Source organism: Muntiacus reevesi, chromosome 15, assembly GCF_963930625.1.
Source record: "Muntiacus reevesi chromosome 15, mMunRee1.1, whole genome shotgun sequence".
Classification (NCBI taxonomy): domain Eukaryota; kingdom Metazoa; phylum Chordata; class Mammalia; order Artiodactyla; family Cervidae; genus Muntiacus; species Muntiacus reevesi.
Genome location: NC_089263.1, coordinates 51,461,054 through 51,485,809, shown reverse-complemented (window position 1 = coordinate 51,485,809; position 24,756 = coordinate 51,461,054). Strand labels below are relative to the sequence as shown.

The following is a 24,756-nucleotide window of genomic DNA, read 5'->3' as shown; positions in this document are numbered from 1 at the left end:
GAGAATGAGAAGGTTAGATAGCATCACCAACTCAGTGGACATAAACTTGAGCAAACTCAGAGAGACAGTGGAGGACAGAGGAGTCTAGTGTGATGGGGTCGCAAAAAGTTGGACATGATGTGGTGACTGAACAACAAATCTTTGCGTGTGTGTGTCGGAGGAGGGGAACCTGATCCAAAAACAGTCCATTCCAGAACTAAGTCAAATGATTCCAGTTATCTAAAATATTATCTACCTTCATATATAATATAAAAATAGGGGCTTTATAATAAACAAGAGATCAGCAACAACTGAATTTAGCAAATGCGTGCTTTCTTCCTGGACTATCTTTTGCTATTCTTTGACTTTAAAATGGGCTATAGGCCTTGATTCACAAAGAAATCAAACTGAAGAATATTAAGTCTGTAGATAAGGGAACTGTTTAAAATCAATAAAAGCTAGTACGCCAATAAGTTAGTGATGGATATTATAAAGAAGAGATTTTGCAAAGAAGTACAATTTTTGTAGGTGGGCAGGCATATTTGTTAACTGGCCTAGTGAGAAATCAATGCTAAAAATTTTAAGAATAACTACTCTAGATTAGATGACTGTCAATTTACATTTATACTGGGTGTATTGGACTTGGATGAAAGAAAGTATTTCATACTATAGAAAAGTGTTTCTCAATAACTTTTCCTTCCCAATCTACATTAAGGATGAAAGCCCTGTAGTCAGTAGTAGTGACTTTCTTTGGCAATGATTCTTAAGGCAGGATGTAAGCAGGTTGAGAATTATCGCTCTTAAACTAATAAAATTAAATGTGGAAATAGTAAATTCATTAAAGATAATTCAGTCCATAACTGAGGGTATACTGAATTCCTTTTACACAGAGCTCAATATCTGAAGAGATAACCTAATGAGACAACATCAGGAATTGTAAATTCTAAATGTTGTAATATAAAAATGAACTTTCCTTCCCAACTGTGTTCCAGATTACTTACAGAACCTTGAAACTGTAAGAATATGTAATATAAAATTTCACATCTTTAGAAGATAAAGGAAAAACTTTAGGTCTAAAAGATAAATGTATATATTTTAAATATCTGGTAACTTCACCAGCCCACAGAGCCATTCCAAATTCATTTTGTAAATCTATTACATTATTCTACCCAGGTAATTACAACAAAGGAATTTCCAGTAAGAAAAAATTTCCAAATGCAAAATAAGCTGCTATTGAAGTTAAAAAATATGGGGAAGAAAATCTGGGATGAAACAAACCTTTCACAACAGACACAAAAATTTGGTTTAATTCTATGTACTGTTGAAATAAAACACTCTTTCATGTTAATGTTCAGAGAACACCATCTTTCCTTTAAATATGTCATCTCTACCTACATTATTAGAGGTTCTAGTTCACTTAAGTGAAAATAAATTGAATTTTAAATAGTTATTCTAATGTCAATAGCTGTGGGCTTTCCAGGTGGCAACAGTGGTAAAGAACCCGCCCGTCACCGTAAGAGATGTAAGAAATGCAGGCTGGATCCCTAGGTAGGGAAGATGCCCTGGAGGAGGACATGGCAACCCACTCCAGTATTCTGGATTTAAGAATCCCATGGACAGAGGAGCCTGGTGGGCATAGGGTCGCAAAGCGTTGGACACAACTGAAGCGACCTAGCAAACATACATATACATGGTATAGGATAAAATCAAAGGAAAACGAAATTAAACAGACCAACAACAACAAATGTTAAAAAGGATGTGAAACAACTGAAACTGTCATACATTGCTGATGGGAGTGTAAAACTGCAGAAGCATCTTAGAAAACTGTTTAGCAGTTATTTGAAAAATTAAATGTCCATATACCCAAGACCTAACAATTCTACTCTTAGGTTATCGTCTAAAGTAAAGAGGAATACACGTGAAACTAACACAAAATTGCAAATCAAGTATAGTCCAATATAAAGTAAAATTAAAAAAATATATCACTAAAATGAAATAAAGAGGGAAAGGATTCCTCAAAATCCTAGAATAGGGTCACAGACATTTTCAACAATCAAGGAAGGATCACTCTTTGAAGACTGAGAGGTTATTGAGATAATCTGGAAAAGTTTGCCAAAGTGCTAAGCTGTCAGTGTAGAATGATCAGGACTCTAATTCTGGCACTGTTGTGGTAGGGAAATTCCCAAGAGGGCTACAACAGCTATGGCATGGAGTCCTAAACTCCCACAAGGTAATGGAATAACAAAAAAGGAAGCAGTTGGGTAATGGCTGGGTGGAGTTTATCCACGAGAGGAAATTAGTGCTGAGTTTTAAACAAAAGCAGTAATATCAGCTATTAGTCGATTGCCAAAGAGTTAATCATACAGAAAAGAGCTAAAGGACAAACAGTATTAGGATAAATCTTAGATAGGCATAATAACAAGTGCAACTTTGAGACTGGGCTTTATATTAATTTAGTTGGGGTTTTGTTCTGTCTCTCCACCGACACCCCAAACTAAGGCTAAGCAAGGTAATATCTGTAAACTTTCCTGTTGTCTTTTAAATGCATTTCAATGTTTTAAAAACTAGTAAATAAATAATTTCAAAGTTTTAAAAAAAATATGATATCAAGAGCTTCAGACTAAAAATTATAGATTAAAATTCATTTAACACATCAAAAAATAAAATACATTATTCTCTTCCCCTGGGGAGTTGTTGACAGAGAAGAAGTCAAGGATTCTTGGCTGTAAACTCCACTTTCACTGTAGGAACTGATATTTGGAGAGGAAGATCGAGATGGGGAATCCACAGTCAAGTCAAGCTTCATGGCGGAGTCTGGGCTTTCAAGATCAGAAGTACTGCCACTCAGTTTTGCTCTTTTCTTAGCTGCGCTATTACGAAGTGATCTAAGAGAGCTCTGCATCTAAGGAAAAAAAAAAACTTTACAAATTAATTATATAAATAAAAGTTATCCTTAGATTTTAAAACTCTAATAACTAAACCTAGTTAGCCACTCTTCAATCTAACACTAACAAGATGGATGTTAAAATATCTATATATAGTATAAATACAGACTTCAGTACTCAGGTATTTATAAACAACCTCCTAGGCTAAAAGGTCCTTAAGAGGAAGGATCTCAAGATACTATTCATCATGCTATTTTCAGCACTGGGTATAATGACTAATACATTGTAAAAATCCAGTTCATAAAGTGAATGATTGAATCAGATGGTAGACAGCCCAGCTGAAGTCATCTTAGGTCAACAGTGTGCTGACGTGGCTATTTAACAGTAATCAGTTTTCTAAATTTGAAGCTTACGTAAAGCTTGCCAGTGTTCAGAGAATAATAGATCAGTGCATGTAACTTCTGAAGAAAAGTATTTACAAAAATGCAGAGTAGAAATCTTTATTACATATATATTAAGTTTGGGAACAGAACCTTGAACAAATTAAGGAACTCAGAAATATACATAAATTATGTTTTGCTTACATTTTGATTAAGTATGGCCACTTCCCTAGTAAGTCCTTGGAAAGCTGAATATTTAAAAATAGTAGTATCTGCTTATATGTACTAATTATAAAAAAGAAATTACCTCTTCAATTACCCATTAAAAGGATTATTTTTAAGTTATCATAAAAAAATACAAAAATACGTAGGATCAAATGAAATTTATGAGTTACATAGGAAAGTGTCTTTTTAAAACCATCACAAAATTGTAATTATTCTCCAGTTAAAATAAATTAATTAAAAAAAGTACCTCTTCTATAAGTTTCTTTTCTGTAAATAAATTCCATTTCTAGTACCATTGGAATATAACCGGAAAAACAAAAACAAAAAGAAAAAACCAAGGAAGCTTAATAAGCAGTTTGAAGCTGGAATGAACAATTAATTAAGAACCAATTTTGGTTCTTTATAAGTCAGTTTCACACAGGCTTAATGTTAGCTTTTTAAATAAAAACACATTAATTTTTTTTTGAGTCAACTATTAGTACCGATGCCTCAGATCTTAAAAATGGGCTAAACTAAGACCATAATAAGACCATCAAATACCATCACTGGGTGTTTCAGTTTACATATTTAATGAAAAACACTTTCAAGCCTGACATCAGACAAATTGAAATGCTAAAAAGGAAGCATCTGTGAAAACAGTGCTCTAAATCCAAAGTAATAGAGCAGCTACATTCCTTCTCTGGCATAATTAATATGCATAGCTATCATGTTGGCAATACATTTTTATAGTATAAATGGAGTTATCTAGGATTCAAAGGTGAATATAAAATATGACCTCAATTCCATAAAGATAAACATACATATGCACAAGGGATATGCTCAAGAATGTTTACTGCAACATTCTGTACAATAGCAAAAGATGAGGAATAAGCCAAAATCAATTATATGAATGTGCTGTGCTATATTTCTGTATTACAGTTATACATGTATGCGTGCTAAGTCACCTCAGTTGTGTATGTCTCTTTGTGACCCTATGGACCGCAGCCCAGCAGGCTCCTCTGTCATGGGATTCTCCAGGCAAAAATACTGGAGTGGGTTGCTGTGCCCTATTCCAGGGGAGCTTTCTGACCCAGGGATCGAACCTGTGTCTCTTACGTCTTCCTGCATTTTCAGATGCTGTTTACCACTAGTGTCACCTGGGAAACTCATACATTATATATACTATACATTACAATACATATATACTATATATTATATACATTGTAATGTATAGGAATACATTATAAATAAATGCATCAAATATTAATATATTAACATAAAAAGTACAGAAATACATAAAATACAAATTAATGGTAATAGTGGTTGTCTCTGGTGAAGAGGAAAGAGAAACTGGATTGGGGAGGGAACTATGTTATGTTTCATTTATTTAAAAAGTAGGAAAAATATGACAAACTGTTCATTTGGGGGGCTTAGTGCATACATGTATTGCTGTATTATTTGTATTTTTGATTTTAAAAGGAATAATATGTGTACGGAAGAAACATTGAAAGAAAGACATTAGTGTGTTAATGATGAACTATTCGTGGTAGTGTAATTTAGTGTGATAAATTTTCTTCCTAATACTTCACATAGTTTCCATGTTTTCTACTGTAAACACATAGAATGTTTTTACAATAAGACAAGATGTTACGGGATTCAAAGTACTTGATTTTTCCTTAAATGACAACTATTATATTATAAACAACTACAAGCATTTAGAAATTATTGAAAATATTTGGTTCTAACCTCTTCTTGATCCAAATCTTTATCCCTGATATTTAATTCTGAAAGATCAACTGTAAGATTATCTTTTTCACTCTTCCAAATGTCATCAGGCTCTTTCTTTTTGGGTCCCACTGTGCTTAGATCAGCTTTATCAGGCAAAAGGTTGATTCCCCGTGGTATGGGAGGTACAGGCTTGGTCCCATTTAAGCCTCGTCGGGAAGATGGTGATCTCACCAAAGCAGGAGTAAGTTGAACTTGAGGTTTCTCTTGAGAATTTTCTCCTGCGTGGAAAAGACACATTACTTCTTTTACTTCTTTTCTTTTTTCAACTTAAAGTGGGAAAACAAGTTAGCATTAAAATCACGAGTGGTTAGGATTAGTTGTTTTTAAATTAAAAAGCACACTATATTATATTAGAAATAAAGATTGCTACTTGAGATCAAAAACAAGAAATTGTTCCCTAACAAATATAACAAAAATGGACCACCCAGAATCCTTTCATACGAAATACAAATATTATAAACCAAGTAAAAATTTTTTTTTTTTTTTTGGCCATGCTGCTCAGCTTGTAGGATCTTAGGTCCCCAAACAGGGATTGAACCTGGGCTGTCAGCAGTGAAAGCTCATAGTTCTAATCACAGGACAGCCAGGGAACTTCGTGAAATGTCTATCTTCATACACACCACCATGATTTTCATATAGTAAAGTCCATAATAACCTAGAAACGTTAATGATTTGGCTTGATTTAAGCAACACTTGATGTAAGCACACTTGAATGACCACTATGTGCAAAGCAGGAACACTGGGCGCTGAGGAGAACAAGTTAAACAATATTTCAGCTTTCAATACAGTATCTGATTTTGGAGGAAAGACAAATACAGAAAAAAGTTAACAGAAGAAAATGAAGGCTCAATGCTAAAAGAAAGTAACAAAATCGGCTAACTATGCAATAAATTGATGTTATGGTTATAAACTAGAATATTCGTGCTGTGGGGTAGTTTAAAAGGGAAATATTTGACCTTAGGGGTTGGGGTTAGGGAAGCATTTGGGACATGGGACTCACCTTTCACAGACTTTCTGAAACTGAATCTGTCTTGAATAAACATACATGCTAATATTATGATTTTGGCGTGGGCTATTGTTAAGGATATTTTAGTTGATAACAAACAGTAGTGTGTGTGCGCTCAGTCGCTCAGTCATGTTTGACGCTTTGTAACACCATGGACCATAGCCTGTCAGGCTCCTCTGTCCATGGAATTTTCTAGGCAAGAATACTGGAGTGGGTTGCCATTTTCCTACTCCAGGAGATCTTCCTGAACGTGCATCTCTTGTGTCTCCTGCATTGACAGGCAGAGTCTTTACCACTGTGCCACCTGGGAAGCCCAACAAACAGTAGAAAACCCATCAAAATAATTTTGATAATGACATTCAATAAATGTTGAATAACTACTAGACACTGAGGTAAATATATGAACAATATTTTATATCTGTAAAGCTAAAACTTGTTATTAGGCTCTCAGACTGTTCATATTCATGTCCATTATAAAGCACTATTATTTATTTAGTTTTACAAAAGGATTCTGAAGTGGCAATACAAGAAAAAAAAAAAAGAAATGATTATCTTAACTGAATTTTATATTACACATTTGATCTACTGAACATTCCATTAAAAATTTTGCTAAATATTTACTAATTCAGAGAAATAAAATGCAATTTACAAGCTTTTAAAGATCTGACAACCCTAACTTCAAATAATTATTCAAACGTACAAATATTTGAACAAAGTATTAATTTTTACCATCACATATACCTGTAGGATCAGATGATTTTTGGCTGACAAGCTTTTTTTGTGGACTTGGCTTTGAAAGCCCTTCAAAGCTTTTAAGAGGCCAGGAACTTGAGAAATTAACGGAATTATCTTGAGACTTCTTTGGAGACACAGTAAGAGACGTGTGCTTTGGACTAGTTCGAGGTGACGAGAGAGGATAGGATGGAAGAAGGACGGCTCCTGAACTTGAATTTGGACCAGAGTATGATGAAGAACGCTCTGTTTGACCACCAAACGTTTGCTGTGTCTTACTACTGAAACATAGGCTAGCACAAACTGTAATAAGACAAAAGAGAATGTTATTTATTTACACACATCTTCTAAGAGTTTTAAGTTTTTTTGCTTTTCACATTCAAGTTTTTAATCCTATCTGGCATCCATACTTGTGCAGGTAAAAACCTAATTTAACTTTCTTCTATAGATATACTGGAATTCTCCCAGTGCCAGTTGTTGAGCCAGCCATTCTTTTCCTTTCATCTATAAATCTCCCATGTGTATATTTAAGTCTATTCTTAGGTGCTTCTTATGGGTTCCATTAACCTTTTTTTCTGTTTCTACAGTAGTACCACCATGTTTTACTTATCCTCACACTGATAAGTCTCCTTCCATTTTTTTTTCCAGTTTTGAGAGATGGCTGACATATATTACTGTATAAGTTTAAGGCATACACCATGATGGTTTGACATATATATAGTAGCTGTTTAGTCTGTAAGTCATCTCCAGCTCTTTGCAACCCATGAGCTGCAGTGTGCCAGGCTTTTCTGTCCTTCACAGTTTCTTGGGAGTTTGCGCAAACTCATGTCCATTGAGTCAATGATACCATCCAACCATGTCATCCTGTCACTCCCTTCTCTTCCTGCTCTCAATCTTTCCCAGCATCAGGATGTTTTCCAATTAATCAGCTCTTTCCATTAGGTGGCCAAAGTATCGAAGCTTCAGCTTCAGCATATATAGAGAATGAAATTTACATGTATGGTGAAATGATTAACAAGATAGGTTCAGCTAACATCTTCTGACATAGATAAAATAAAAAGAAAAGAAAAAAGGAAAAAGAACTTTCTCCTTGTGATGAGAACTCTTAGAATTTATTCTTGTAACAACTTTTCTATATGCCACACAGCAGTGTTAACTATAGTCATCATATTGTCTCCTTCCATTTTGATCCTCTTTAGAATTATCTAGGTCATCCTTGGTCCTCTGTTCTTTCATATGAGTTTTGGGGTTAGCTTGCCATGCTCCATTAAAGATCCTGTTGAGATTTTGATAGAAATGAAACTGAGTTTCCTTGTTTAAAAATAAAGGATTGTAAAAAAAATGCACGATCTCTTTTAATTTATTTAGGCCTTCTTTTATGTCTCTCAAAAAAGTATTTTAGTTTTCATAATGAATGTCTTTTGTTAGGCCTCCATATACTTACAAATTTTGTTGATAACTGTAATTTCTTTCTTAAAAATCAGTTTCTGAATATTCCTGGTATCTGGGAACTTTACTCACCTTTCTGTTTGGGTTTTATATCTAGCAACCTTGCTAAATCATGTATTATTTTAACAGTCTTCTGTATATCCTTCTGGATTTTTTATATAGATAATCCAAAAATGATAATAATGTTCATGATGAAAACCACAATGGCAATGATGAGAACTAATCTTTAATGAGCTAATATTCATGTGCCAGGGGTGTTCCAAGTATTTTCTATGTATTAACTAATTTAATCTTCACAACAATTCTGTGGGGAAGGTACCATTCCTATTTTATGGATTAAAAAAAAGGACAGAGTAAATTGCTAAAAATCACATACTAAGGAAATTACTGAATTCAGGCTCTCTGGCTCCAATCCTGTGCTCTAAACCACTATATTACATCATGTTTTATCTGCTTAGAAAGCTACACCTTCCAAGACTGAACCAGGAAAAAAACAGAAAATATGAACAGACCAATTACTGGTAACGAAATAGAATCAGTAATTTTAAAACTCCCAAAAAACAAAAGTCCAGGACCAGATGACTATCATAGGTGAATTTTACCAATTACCTATCCTTCTCAAACTATTCAAAAAAAATTACAGAGGAAGGAACACTTCCATATTCATTGTATGAGGACCACAGCACTCTGGTATCATATTCAGAGGAAAACATCACACAAAAAAGAAAACTGCAGGCCAACATCACTGATATACATAAATGTAAAAATCCTCAACAAAACACTAGTAAACCAAGTCCAACAATACATTAAAAGGTTCCTACACCATGATCAAGTGCATTTATGCCAGAGATGCAGTAATTTTTCAGTATCTATAAATCAATGTGATATATACCATATAACCACATAACTTCAATAAATTGAAGAATAAAAATCATATGATCATTATCAACAGACGCAGAAAAAGCTCTCAATAAAACTCAACATCCATGTATAATAAAACCTCTCCAGAAAGTGGTCACAGGGGAAACCTACCTGAACCTAATGAAGGCCACATATAACAAACACACAGCTAACACCATACTTAATAGTGAAAAGCTGAAAACATTTCCTCTAAGATTAGGAACAAGACAAAGATACATACTCTCACCACTTTTATTCAACATAGTATTTGAAGTCTTAGCCACAGCAATGAGAGAAGGAAAAGAAATAAAAATAATCCAAATTGGAATGGAAGAAGTAAAACTGTCATTGTTTGCAGATGACATGATACTACATACAGAAAATCCTAGAGACACTACCAGAAAACTACTAGTAATCATCAATGAATTCAGCAAAGTTGCAGGATACAAAATATACAGAAATCTGTTGTAATTCTATACAATAACAACAAACTATCAGGGAATTCCCTGGCAGTTCAGTGGTTAGGATTCTGTGCTTTCACTGTCAACAGTCTGGGTTCAATCCCCAGTTGGGGAACTAAGATTACACAAGTTGTGTGGCATAGTCAAAAATAAAACAAAACTATCAGAAAGAGAGGAAAAAAGGCAACAATCCCATTTACTATCGCATCAAAGAGAAAAAAATACCTAGAAATAAACTTACCTAAGGAGGCAAAAGACCCATACTTGTAAAATGATCAGACAATGTTGAAAGAAATTAAAGATGACACAAATAGATGGAAAGATATACTGTGTTCTTAGATCAGAAGAATTAAGATTGTTAAAATGACCACACTACCCAAGGTAATCTACAGATTGAGGGCAATCCCTATCAAGAGACCAATGGCATTTTTCACAGAACCACAACAAAAAATTTTTTAATTTGTATGGAAACACAGAAGACCCCAAATAACCAATTCAATCTTAAGAGAGAAGAACAGAGCTGGGGGAATCGTAGTGCTAAGAAAACTGGACAGTTACATGTAAAAGAACGAGATTAGAACATTTCTGTAACACCACATATAAACTCAAAATGGATGGAAGACCTAAATGTAAGACCATATACTATAACATTCCTAATAGAAAACATAGACAAAATACACTCTGACATAAATCACAGCCATATTTTTTTTAATCTATCTCTTAAAATATAGGAAATAAAAGCAAAAATAAACAAACGGGACTCCAAGCTTTTGTACAGCAAAGTAAACCACCAACAGAATGAAAAACCGTGCTGCGTGCTAAGTCGCTTCAGTCGTGTCCAACTCTGCGACTCTATGGACTGTAGCCCTCCAGGCTCTTCTGTCCATAGGGTTCCCCAGGCAAGCATACTAGAGTGGGTTAGCATTTCCTCCTCCAGGGATCTACCTGACCCAGGGATTGAACCCTCATATCCTGCACCTCCTGCATTGGCACCTCCTACACCTCTTTACCACTGAGCCTCCTCGGAAGCCTCTGCTAACATCAAGGAAATGCAAATCAAAACCACAAGGACACGTAACCCCACATCTGTCAGAATGGCTATCATTAAAAAGTACACAAATAACAAATGTTGGCAGTGATGTGAAGAAAAAGGCACCCTCAGACAATGTTGGTGGGAACGTAAACTGGTGCAGTCACTGAGGAAAACAGTACAGAGGTGTCTCAAAAAACTACAAACAGAACCATAATATGACCCAGCAATTCCATTTCTGGGTATATATTGGGGGGAAAAAAAACAACACAACACTAATTCAAAACGATCATGCACCCCAATGTCCATAGCAGCATAATTCACAATAGCCAAGATATGGAAGCAACCTAAGTGTCTCTCAACAGATGAACTGTTAAAGAAGATGTGGTGTATATTAACAGTGGAATACTACTCAGCCATAAAACAGAATAAAAGTTTGCCATTTGGTGCAACATGGATGGACTTGGAGGGTATATTGTGCTAACTGAAGTAAGTCAGACAGAAAAATAAATACTATTTGATATTACCCCCTTCATGAACCACAGCCTTGTTGTGGCAAAGGGGCTTGCATAACTCAATGAAGCTATGAGCTATGCTGTGCAAAGTCATCCTAGACAGAATGGTTATAGTGAACAGTTCTGACAAAATGTGGTTCACTGGAGTAAAGAATGGCAACCCACTCCAGTATTCTTGCTGCAAGGACCCCATGAATAGTATGAAAAGGCAAAAAGATATGACACTGGAAGATAAGCCCTCTAGGTTGGAAGGTATCCTATACACTACTGAGAAAGAACAAACGGCAATTACTAACAGTTCCAGAAGAATGAAGCAGATAGGCTGAAACAGAAATGACAGAGACATCACTTTGCTGACAAAGATCCATATCGTCAAAAGTACAGTCATGCATAGATGTGACAGCTGGACTATCAAGAAGGCTGAGCACCAAAGAACTGCGGCTTTCGAATTTTGGTGCTGGAGAAGACTCTCGAGAGTCCTTTGGACTGCAAGGAGATGAAACTAGTTAATCCTAAAGGAAATCAACTCTAAATATTCATTGGAAGGACTGTTGCTGAAGCTGAAGCTCTAATACTTTGGTCACCTGATGTGTAGAGCCAACTCATTGGAAAAGACTCTGATGCTGGGAAAGACTGAAGGCAGGAGGAGAAGAGGTGAGATGGTTGGATGGCATCACTGACTCAGTGGGCATGAATCTGAGCAAACTCCGTGAGACAGTGAAGCCAGGGGAGCCTGGCATGCTGCAGTCCACGAGTTTGCAAAGAGTCCGACACTCAGCGACTGAAAAGCAACAACATGTATCACATATATGAATCTAAAAAATACAACAAACTAGTGAAGATAGTAAAAAAAAAAAAAATCAGACTCACAGATATAGAGAACAAACTAATGATCGCAAGTAGGGAGAGAGGTGGGGGGAGGGGCAATATAGGGTTGGGGAATAAGAGATAGGATATAAAATAAGAGATAAGATATAAAACTATTATATATAAAATAAGCTACAAGGATATATTTTACAACACAAAGAATATAGCCATTATTTTATAACTATAAATGGGATATAACTTTAAAAACTGTGAATCACTACATTGTACACGTGTAACTTAAATAATACTGTAAATCAACTACACTTCAACTTTAAAAAAAGGCAATCTGTAATTTTTTTAGAGGTTCCTTCCAATTTTCTTTATATCTTTCTGAAGAGTTTCCAAGACAACAGACTTAGCTTATTGTATAACAAAACATTTTTCTGAAGACATAAATGACTAAGTATGTGTTAATCACTCAGTCTTATCCAATCTTTGTGACCCCAGGCTCCTCTGTCCATGAAATTCTCTAGGCGAGAATACTGAAGTGGGTTGCCATTTCCTTCTCCAGGGGATCTTTCCCACCCTGGGATTGAACCTGGGTCTCCTGCATTGCAGGCAGATTCTTTACCATCTGAGCCACAAGGGAAGCCATGTATGTATGACTTATAAACTAAAAAAGAGAGATAAACTATCTTAGTGTGAATAACACCATAAAGAAAAACTTTATGTAGTCATGTGGCCCTCTGGAGTGGGTAGAAGAAAGGGTGGCTAAAGTGGAAGTGCTATATTAACTCCATCTTCTTTACTAATTTCAAATAAGCATTGTTTTTTCATCAATAAATACAGACAGACATACATCCCGATCACTCATAAAATTTTAGTAAAGGATATACAACAACAAAATATCTCCAAAATTTCTGAGTTTATCCTATTTCTAAGTAATAACTGATATAGCTATTAACTAGCATAGACATGGAAGACATGCCTTCAAATCCAAAATTCATATGTCTGACAGCCAGTCTCAAACTCTCCCTCTTGTTCTATCTTATGAATATGTAAGATATCTAAAATGATAGCTAGTTAAGCAGTCATGGGTCCTAATAGGAGACATAATAAATTCTAAATAGCTTTAAAATTTAAAACTTTTATGGACGCATGTATATGGAATTTAGAAAGATGATAATGATAACCCTATATGCGAGACAGCAAAAGAGACACAGATACATAGAACAGTCTTTTGGACTCTGTGGGAGAAGGCGAGGGTGGGGTGATTTGAGATAATAGCATTGAAACATGTATATTATCATATGTGGAACAGATCGCCAGTCCAGGTTTGATGTATGAGAGAGGGTGCTCAGGGCTGGTGCACTGGGATGACCCTGAGGGATGGGATGGGGAGGGCTGGGGGCGGGGTTCAGGATGGGGAACACATGTACACCCATGGCTGATTCATGTCAATGTATGGCAAAAACCACTACAATGCTGTAAAGTAATTAGCCTCCAATTAAATAAATTAAAAAGAAAACCGTTATGGAAAATAACTGTCTTCTGCTACTACAGTACACTTTATGGGATAATTTTATTTTTAATTACTTGGTATGAAAATGTTCATCTCTACCATGAGTTTCTAAAGTCTCTAATCAGTCATATTTATATCAAGAGTACTAAACCTAACATTTCAGTTTAACAGTTATGAAAAATTTGATTAAAATTATTATTAAAAATAAAACATCCTTTTCTGTAGTAAGTATAATTATACAAAATAACATATTAGATTTGGAAACCCCACAAAATATTTGTAAATCATTTATATTCAAATAAAGTTGGAATTTAAACCTTTATCTTGATGACTGTTAGTTGTTCCCAGGTACTGTAAGTCAGAATCCACACTGCCAGTTTTACCACATATCTGTGAAAATCCAAGTTGTCCACATTTCCCAGAGAGATTTGTCTGATGAGTCCCACTAGTGCCTTTGGAAGGAGAAGAAAAACATAAAATCAAAAGTTTACTTCATGAACACAACTAATTTCACAAATGTTGGTGTCCTTTGTGTGGGAATAAATTTAACAGTATATGTACATTAAGCCAGGCAGGCAAGAAAGATTTGCCTGCAATCAGATTTGCTGTTGGCAGATCTGATTAGTGACAGGGGTTAAAGGACAGAAGACAGACTGGTCAGGTATAGAGAAAAGAAAAATATGTTGAAAAATATATACAAAGGCAGTTTCTTCCTATATGTTCCCCTCTCTCACCATGGAAGGTTTCCCCGGACCTCAATTACCTTCTTCCCAGGATTTGTAGTAAATTTACCCTCTACTCAAAAAGGTCTACTGAGGGACTCTTTTTCTTTCTTTCCTAACATGTAACACACATTCACGTACTTTCCAAGCTTACCCAGGCATATTTTCCAGATCCCTTCCCTCCTACCTGTGACTCCTTAAGGTTATTCCTGGGCAGGGGAATAAGTCTGAAGGAAAAAAGGTGATATTGACCTCTCTGATGTTTAGTTAATTCTCTATATAAAATTCCTTGTATGTAGTTCTAAAATTCTGATTTTTATAATTCTGTGATTTCAAGCCCCTTCTTCCAGCATGAACTGGATGTCTGCTAAGTTAATTCTTCACTCTATACTCTGGTTATGTGAGAGTTGGACTATAAAGAAGGTTGAGCACCGAAGAATTGATGCTTTTGAACTGTTGTGTTGGAGAAGACTCTTGAGAGTCCCTTGGACTGCAAGATCCAACCAGTCAATCCTAAAGGAAATCAGTCCTGACTATTCATTGGCAGGACTGATGCTGAAGCTGAAACTTTGGTTATCTGATCTGAAGAACTGACTCATTGGAAAAGACCCTGATGCTGGGAAAGATTGAAGGCAGGAGGAGAAGGGGATGGCAGAGGATGAGATGGTTGGATGGCATCACCGATTCAATGGACATGAGTTTGAGCAAGCTCTGGGAGTTGGTGATGGACAGTGAAGCCTGGCGTGATGCAGTTCATGTGGTCACAAAGAGTTGGACACGACTGAGTGACTGAACTGAATTAAATACTCTGGTTATACTTTCTCCCTAAATCTTGCCTCACTACCAACCACAAACCCTTCTCTTCTCTAAAATTCAGCTCAAGTTCAACCTCTTTCTTGGAGTTATCATAAACCACTTCAATATCTATGATTTCTTCCTTTCTTGAATTGCTATAATATGTATAATTTATATTCTTCAACCTAACATTAAGTTACATGCTGTCTTATTCCCTATTTAAAATCTGTACAGTTAGGTAAGAAATTCTAGATGATACAAAAAAACACAGGCTTTATAAAAATCTCAAGCAATGCTTCAAACGTAACTGGATATATTCTTGCATTTCTTTTTCTCTATCAAATAAACACTCAACTACATAATCATTGTAAGACCTCGTTTTTAGATGAAAATATTATGGAATTTTATTGCATAAAGATCTACAAATTCTCCTAGGGTAGCAATGTTTTCTAAATATTGTGTCATAGCCAATAAATTTCAATAATTGGTATCACTTGGATCTTAAGTAAAAGACAAACTCAATCTTGATCTCATACTCCACTTTCCACTCCTAAATGATTTCCTTTTGGCAACACATTACCATTTTTCTAATTACCTGGGTGCTAAGTCTAGAAATCTTTCTCTACTCCCCTTTTTCCTATTTTGTGACATCATATTTTTCTGATTATTCATTTCTATTTAATCTGTAAACAACCTTGTCACCCTAGTTGCTTTGCTCTTTAACGAAACAAGTCTCCATTAGCTCCCTATAGCTTACAAGTACTAGCTCAAATTTTTGAATCTAGCACACAAGGGCTCCCCATATTCCAATTTCTCTTTGACCACCTAAAATGAATCTTACCTTTAGACTGCTGTCAGAAATCTCAGGCCCATTCCTAATGTGAGCCTTTGCTCTCCTCATACCTCCCCCTGACATCTGGAATCATACATATATCCCAAAAAGATGCAGCGCAAGTATTATCTCCTCTTTAATGATTTTTCTAACTGATAAGGCCCATGACAGTGACCATGTCCTCAGAATAATATAATATTTACTTTCTGTAACACTTATTTTAGGCAACTAAACATCTTCCCAGTTGCTCTGGCCTAAAAAACCTTAGAGCTCTTTCAACCTCCTTCTCACACTCCTACACAACATATCAGCAAATCATAGTAACTGTACCTTTGACTTATACTCAGAATCCAATCACTTTTCACTATAATCATTGCTGCATTGGTTAAAACTTCCATTGACTCCAGCCTGGATCATAACAGACTCCATGTTTTTTTTCCTTGCCTGCATTAATCTATTTCAAATGTAACATCCCCCAAGTCTGGAAAGCAAGCCAATTGATGTTACTTCTTTCCTCAAAATATTCTTTAATATTTTGAAGCCCATTCAACAGCTTATTAGGCCTTAAATAGGAACCCATATTATTCTCTTCAATTTAATTTTCTACTTCTCTTCCCCTTACTCGTTTCATTCCAGATTTACTAGCTTCTTCGATCTATCTCAAATATGTCCTGTACTCTGCACTAACTGTTCCCTCTTTTTGGAATCATTTGCTGTTCTCTCATGGTATCTTTGTGGTTTGCTCCAAATATTCCCTTCTCAATATGGCCTTCTTTCATCACACTATTTAAAATAGGCCCTCCTCTATATTCTTCTTCTTTGCTTATTTTTTTTCAAAGCATTTATCACCATCTAATTTATTCTGCTTTGCATTTATTTAATGTTTGCTTTGTCCCAACTAGAATATAAGATCTATCAGGCAGAAAGTTTTCCCTATTTTGTTGACTGCTATATCCCAAGATTCCATAGTGGTTCATTGGTAAAAAAATCTGCCTGCCAAGCAGGAGACACAGGTTCAATCCCTGGGTTGGGAAGATCCCTTGGAGAAGGAAATGGCAAACTATTCCAGTATTCTTGCCTAGGAAATCCTATGGACAGAGAAGCCTGGCGGGCTACAGTCCATGGACAACAGCAAACATACCCAGTACTTAGAAAAGTATCTGCACATAGTTAGAAACATATCTGTACACAGGATATACTCAGTAAACATGGGTTGTTGATGAAGCAAGTATTGCCTTACATTAATACCCAAAGGGTTTCAATGAGAAACCCTCCCAGGATCTTATGAGACGGCTGGGTCGAACTGTCCATTCTTATCAGGTCTTTAACAAATATTACTGAATTTGAACTGTCTACCAGATTATAAGTTCTAAGAGGTTCTGAATGACTATGAAGATTAGAGAAATCTTTAACTTAGTTCGACATGTCCATTACCTGCAACTTTCACTTACCTGCAGCACACATAGGAAGAGAATCTGGGTTAAATTCCCGACTATTCTGAAATAAGGATCTTGATACTCTTTTTCTGCTAAAACATAAATCATCGTTGACTGGCATTCCTTGAGATGGCTTTAATTTTGGAGATGGAATGAAATCATATGCTGTAAACTATAAAAACGGAATAACAAATTAGCAAATGTAGTTAAGTCTACTTGATAATGAATATGATGGAATAATCTAGACCTAATTATGAAATTCAGATTAAAAGAAAAAAGTAATAAATGTATCTAATATACAATGATACAAATAAACATCCACATATAGTACACTAGCAGTATTTTTTCATGCCATGATATAAATGCTAATTTTTTTTCCTTTCTTAAACCTTACCCCAAACGTTTTCTGTACCTTACCTTCCTAGAGTACACAACAGGTAGCTAGGAAGGAAAGAATGCAAATGACAAAAAGAGTGAAATGATGACTTGAATAAAGGAAAGAACATTTCTGATTCAGCAGCATGGCCTGTCACACTATGCCATCTTTGAGCAGTGGACAGTAAATGCTAGTTGAAGGCCACTGAATCAGCAAGCATTCCACTTTACTCTTCTTACTGAGGCAAATTTACTATTCATAATCTGCAGCCCAAATGTAAATGTAATCTATATCATGGTTCCCTTAGGAAATTTTTATGAGAGGTCTTTTAGTTAAAACCAAAATCATAATACTTTATATATGCTTAGTACTTTATAAATTCCAACTCCTTTTCCACAACCCAGTTTGATCTGTAAGGTACAAGAGTGCCAGAATAAAATTCTGAAACTCAACCTAATCATAGTTAAAGAACTATGTAAAAGCATGATTCAAGTGTTAAGAATCCTTCACCAATAATGGCCTCGATTGTTCTGGATCATTTCACACTGATCATGGCTATAGAATATTTTAAAAACTGAGTGAACAGACGAGAAATTTTATTTATTGTCCTTATATTTATTTGGAGCTTAAAGACACAATCAAATCTACACATGCAGTGAATTGTAAGTCTTCTCAGGTATCCTTAGCAAACTTTGTAAAGTGTCAAATAGCAATGAAATACAATAAAATTACAGATACATCTATTTGAAAACTTCTAAGCTACTTGACTATTACAAGATTAAGATTATCAAATAGATAACAAGCAACTTGTTATTCCTCATCAAATTTTGTGAGAAAACTGTTAACGTGTTCAAAAATTAACCCCCCAAATACCAGTGAGAAGTAATGAATGCTTCAGCTGAAAAAGGCCTGACTTTACTTTCTCAAAATCCAATATTATAATTTCTGAGACTGATTATAGGCTTCCCTGCGAGCACAGTGGTAAAGAATGCACCTGCAGTGTAGGAGACATGGGTTCAACCTCTGGTTTGGGAAGATCCTCTGAAGAAGGAAATGGTAACCCACTCCAGTATCCCAGCTTGGGAAATCCCATGGACAGAGAAGCCTGGTGGGCTATAGTCCGCCAGGGTTGCAAAGAGTCAGACATGACTTAGTGACTAAACAACAACGATGACTGATTTTATAGTAGTCAGTATGAAAAGAAGGGACCCTCCCAACCCAAGGATCGAACTCAGGTCTCCTGCATTGCAGGCGGATTCTTTACCAGCTGAGTCACCAGGGAAGCCCATGAAAAGGACACAATGGAATAAAAATGAAACCAATTACAGTCAACTTTTGACTAGACACATTAAAAGAAAATATACTAACCCAGTTAATATCGTGAGTAATCCAGAAATAATTCTCCAGTACGGAATGCATTTACATTAGATTTACTCTGTAATTAATCTCTTTTTAAAAAAACTTTTTTATATTGGAGTATAGTCAATTAACAAGGTTGTGGTAGTTTCGAGTGGAGAGTAAAGGGATGCAGCCATACAAATAATACATCCATTCTCCGCTTAACTCCCCTCCCATCCGGTAATTAATTTCTACTTAGAGAACAGAACATTAGAATGTATGACAGTGAATACAACAACTAGTGATAGTGGTAATGAGGGTGGACATAAAGTGGGTAGCAGAAGCAGTGGAGGATATATCTGCTAGTGTGGCATTCTCCAGAGTTTAGGAGAAGTCAGTCAGGAATTACTCTCTGCTGTAGAAAAATCTGCAAATATTTGAAAGCAGACTGTAGGACATACCAATTATTATTAACATGAGAGGTCCTTTATGGTCTTTCTCAAAAGTAGGTAAATTATTTTCATCAGGATAAGCTTTGATGGGACTAAACAATAAACAAGGGAAAAGGAATGAGTTAGCATAAATGGGAAAAGTACACATATAGTTTGCAAAAGTTCTGAGCTAAATTTACAAAATATGAAGCAGTCTGTTTAGAAGATCTTATGACGCTTAGAAAGACAGAACTGAGTTTTCAGTGTTTGAAGTTAATGTCTTAAAATAGAATTCATTTAATTCCTTGTAGGAAATGAAAGTGTTATAAAAAGGCGAGTTTCATATTTAATATTAATAATGATATGAAATTCACATAGTCTAATCTACTATTTTAATCTCGCTATTTAGTAACTCTTAACCTTTGGACTTGACTCCTAATATATTTTTCATAAAAACATTTCTTTGACCTAACACATCTTAGTTCAACTTTTGGCAAGGAGTGTTAAGGACATCACAAAAAGAGTTTCAATTCTACCTTGGTATAGATAGTAGCAAATTATTAGGATAACACCTTTTAATAGCTAACTCTCTCAGAAACCACCTACACTCCTGCCTTTATTGAGTTCATACTAAATTTATCTTAATCTCCAGCCTCCAGTTTTTGGACCTTCATTTTCTACTGGTTCTTTCTGGTTTTACCTGGACTTCAACCTTGCCTCTTAATGATAGCGATTAAAAAAAGTTTATTCCAATTACCTTCCAATTACCTCCAAAATCACCTTCTGAAACATCTTTGTAAGTTTTTTCAAATCATTTTCTATGTAAACTTTAAGAAAGCTCAGTTGTGATACCATATATAACAAGTTTTATCTCTTACTTTTGCACATTCAAGGGAAAACACAGACTGTGCGTTTAATTAATGACCTTGGTTACTAGGTTAAAGAACAAGGAAAAAAATGCTCATAAACTTAAAAGTTTTTAATATATGGCATGTACTTGTACAGAAAAACTCTACTTAAGATGGTTCTTTGGACAAATCAGACTCATTAGTAGGCAGCTATTTTTTTTTTATTTTTATTTTATCACCATGTAAAAATAATAGCATAATTGTTTGTGCAAATTTGAACTTATCGTCTCAGGAAACACCTAATTAACTTATATTTCCTCTACTGGTTTCACTGCTTGGATACCTTAACATTACTCCTTTTCAAAATATAAAATTGAGAAATCACATGTTCAATTAAATTTCATAATAGATAATATCTTTATTAACAGGGATCAATTTTTATAATGCCACAAATCTTATAATGCTTACTATATTATTTATAATTCCCAGACTCTTAATTAAAAGTTTAGACTAATATAAAATTGAATGAAAAAAATTTAACTATCAAATACAGTTGATAGGTTCGTATAGTCAAAATGGTTTTTCCAGTGGTCATGTATGGATGTGAGAGTTGGACCATAAAGCAATCTGAGTGCCGAAGAATTGATGCTTTTGAACTGTGGTGTTGGAGAAGATGCTTGAGAGTCCCTTGGACTGCAAGGAGATCAACCCAGTCAATCCTAAAGGGAATCGGTCCTGAATATTCATTGGAAGGACTGATACTGAAGCTGAAACTCCAATACTTTGGTTACCTGATGTGAAGAACTGACTCACCGGAAAAGACCCTGATGCTGGGAAAGACTGAAGGCAGGAGAAGAAGGGAATGACAGAGAATGAGATGGTTGGATGGCATCACTGACTGGATGGACATAAGTCTGAGCAAGTTCCAGGAGTTGGTGATGGATGGGGACGCCTGGCGTGCTGCAGTCCAGGGGGTCGCAAAGAGTCAGACACAACTGAGCAATTGAACTGAACTGATAGTTGATTTACAATATTGTGTTAATTTCTGCTGGACAGCAAAGTGACTTGGTTATATGTATGTATTCTTTTTCATATTCTTTTCCAGTATGGTTCATCACAGGATATTAAACATAGTTCTCTGTGTTAAATATGCTTTTAATTTACCCTTGTCTGTTATACATTGTAGGATAACCATCAACAAACAGGTTAAAGGATATACAAAAGCCTCTGGATGATGACAAATACACGCTTTTTTCTGTCACTTAAACCATTATAGAAAGGACATATATAGACACGAAAAGAATGAAAAGACAGCTCTTGGTTACATGAATTTCGATTTTTTGTCTGTGAGGAAACAAAAGTTGGTATCTTTGGGTGAGATTATATTTAATATATATATAACTGACACTGCCTGAGGTTAAAAAGTTACAGGGAAATAAAAGGAGGTACCCAAGGAAATGCGTATGTTTTCTCCATTTATCATGATAATTGCTATGGTTTTTTTAGATCATAAAATCAATATAATGTATACAATTATCTTATTTAATATTCCTTTTAAGGTTTAGTTTTCAAAACTTATTTTTAAATTACTTATAAATTTTTAAATAGACCTGAGAATAGATATGCTTTTGGATTGCTCTTAATTTTGACAAGTACTAAAATAAGTTTTTCAGGAATTCCCTGGTAGCCCAGTGGTTAGGACTCAGTGCTTTCACTGCCCTGGCCCAAGGTTCAATTCCTGGTCAGGAAACTGAGATCTTGCAAGCCGTGTGGTGCAATCAATAACAACAACATAAATAAATAAATAAACAGAAAAAAGTTTTTCAAATACTTCAGACATCTTGATAAAATTTTAAGAAGAAAAATAATGATTACTTATTGGAAACAATCTAACATCTGCACTGATATTAGATATATTTTCAGGATTGTTCAGGATTTTGACATGTTTTAAAACTAAAGGTTTTTCTCTTTTAGATACTCCAATCATATTTCTAAAAGAACAGGGAGGGAGGTTCAAGAGGGAGGGAATATATATGTACCTATGTCTGATTCATGCTGAGGTTTGACAGAAAACAACAAACTTCTCTAAAGCCATTTTCCTTCAATTAAAAAATATATAAAAAACAAACAAAAACTACTTGCTGGAAACAATGTACTATCCAAGGAAATTTCAATTTTTAGGATTAAGTTCACACCAAACACATTGCTGCAACTTGGTGATTTGGGATTTTCTATTACCTTTAAATTTGTCACATTAAGTATTGTAAATCTTTCCCACATTCTTCAAATGTCTGATTCTCTATTTTCCATTCTCAGCTTGGCTCTTCATTTACAAGATTATGGAAGCCTAATATTTGAGCCCTGCCCTTAAAATGTGACTCACCAATCAGCAGCATGAGCAACAACTAGAAGCTTAGCAGACGTGTAGTCTCAGAATCCCTCTCCAGACAGACTGAACCAGAATCTGTACTTTAACCAGATCCTGAGGGAATTTTTATCGACATTAAAATTTGATAAGCACTATTCCAAAGTTCCTTGTCTTCAATATCCAGAGATCCATTCTTTTGGTTAAAAAAAAAAAACTGCTGACTCAAAGTTTTTCTGAATCCTAAGTTATCTTCCTTCTATTTTTTCCTCCAGTTCCAGAAGAAAAAAGACTTCTGCCTCTGTTCCAAAGCTAACCTCTCTATATAACCATGTTCTTTTTTTTTTTTTTATAACCATGTTCTTGATTCATTCAGTATATAATGACATTAATTCCTTGCCTTTCCCTGTCAATTTGATTCTCAACTATGATTAGCGAGATCAAATCATATATTCCTTGGAAATCTAAGATCTACCACGGTACAGAGTAGGCATGGTGAAGTCACCAGTGGCTCTTTGCTACTTTTAAATGAGGTGGTTCCTATTTAAAAATAAAACATAGTGATAACTCATCCTGCTACATCCTACTACATCTTGCTTGGTCTTTTCTTTTACCCTCAAACCCTGAGATTCTATTTTCTCACTTAGATATTTGTCGATACTGATTGTAGACACAGCACTGTTAGTACCGTTATATAAACAGACAACTGTCATTATCAACACAGTGCTTACAATCACTTAAGGGAAAGAAGACATGGTTCACTTGGGCTAAATACCAAAAGAAGAAAAAAATGCTAGGCAGTGCTTTTAAGAGTAATCTATGAGCTTGAACTTGGCTTCACACTTAGTGGATGACCAAAAAGATGCTTAATATATGTTTACTGCTTGTATTAATAAGTATTTTCTTATCAGTTCATCTCTTAAACTTATAAATTTAGTCTCTAAAACCACTTTTTTCCATGTCTCACTGACTTTTCAGCAACCATGTTTTCCACCTTTAAAAAGCTATAGAACCTAATAACTACATACAAGTGAAGCAAGTATGCTCCTTACTTTTCAGTCTAGGTTACCGTGACTCTTAACTCATTGTAGAGAAATCTGTTAAGAAAAATAAAGCTGACATGGTGGTCAGGTAGTGATGGCTGATTACTAGACCCCACTAACCCATTAAAACAGGCCTAAAAGCACAGAAAGAGATTCAAAGCTAGAATACCACAAGAATCTGCTTATCACAGTATGTGTCAGGGCTAAAAATAGTCAACTAAATGGTGGAAACAAAATTAAAACATGTAAATATTCAAATGTAAGAACAACTAAACTAACTGGTATTATACAATCTAACATGAAATAGCCATTAAAGATCTTACTATAGATTATTTGATGTCAAAGAAAAAAAATTCATGATAAAGTGAAAGAGAGAGACGATCATGTATGGAAAAAATAACATCATTAGTATATACAAATTGAAATGACATTTGAAGACGAGGCAACAAAATGTTCACTGAATGCTTTTCTCAGTAGTGAGACTGCTGAAAATCTTAAGTTTCATCTTTGTGCTTTTCTATATTTTCCAAATTTTCTATAACAAGCACATACAACTTTTAATAATCAGATGAATTATTAGGAGGAAATTAAGAAAGATAAAATTATGAGAAAAGTATATTCTAAAATTATTTTACAAGTAACAAGCTGATATATAAGAATAAATCATGCTTTTTTAGATTTCATTCTCCTCAAAAATCTCTCCTGCCTTTAACAGCAATGATGTGCTTCCTGAAACTCTCTTTTTACTTCACTTCTAAAACCTTTGTTCTTCCTTGATTCTCTTCCAACTCTTAGGCACTCTTTCTCTTTACCTTGTTTGGTTCTATCTCCTACTGCTCTTCCCTAAATGGGGCTGTATGCGGAGACTGAGTCTTAAGCACTATGCTCTTGTTCTGAGAACTCCCCAAATCT

The 24,756-nt window shown here is 35.0% G+C and overlaps 1 protein-coding gene across 5 annotated transcripts in view; it reads right to left on the bottom strand.

Moving 5' to 3' along the window:
- TOGARAM1 (TOG array regulator of axonemal microtubules 1) overlaps positions 1-24,756 on the bottom strand; it is a 76,170-nt gene that overhangs the window by 44,366 nt on the left and 7,048 nt on the right. For 4 of the 5 annotated variants that reach the window (XM_065906272.1, XM_065906274.1, XM_065906275.1 and 1 more), the window contains exons 2-7: positions 17,459-17,615; positions 13,976-14,110; positions 6,984-7,277; positions 5,195-5,454; positions 3,717-3,755; positions 2,649-2,881 (exon numbers count right to left, since the gene is read on the bottom strand). In XM_065906272.1, coding sequence (XP_065762344.1) covers positions 2,649-2,881; positions 3,717-3,755; positions 5,195-5,454; positions 6,984-7,277; positions 13,976-14,110; positions 17,459-17,615 — 1,118 coding nt within the window. The remainder of the gene's footprint in view (positions 1-2,648; positions 2,882-3,716; positions 3,756-5,194; positions 5,455-6,983; positions 7,278-13,975; positions 14,111-17,458; positions 17,616-24,756) is intronic. The other variant, XM_065906273.1, reaches the window with a different exon arrangement.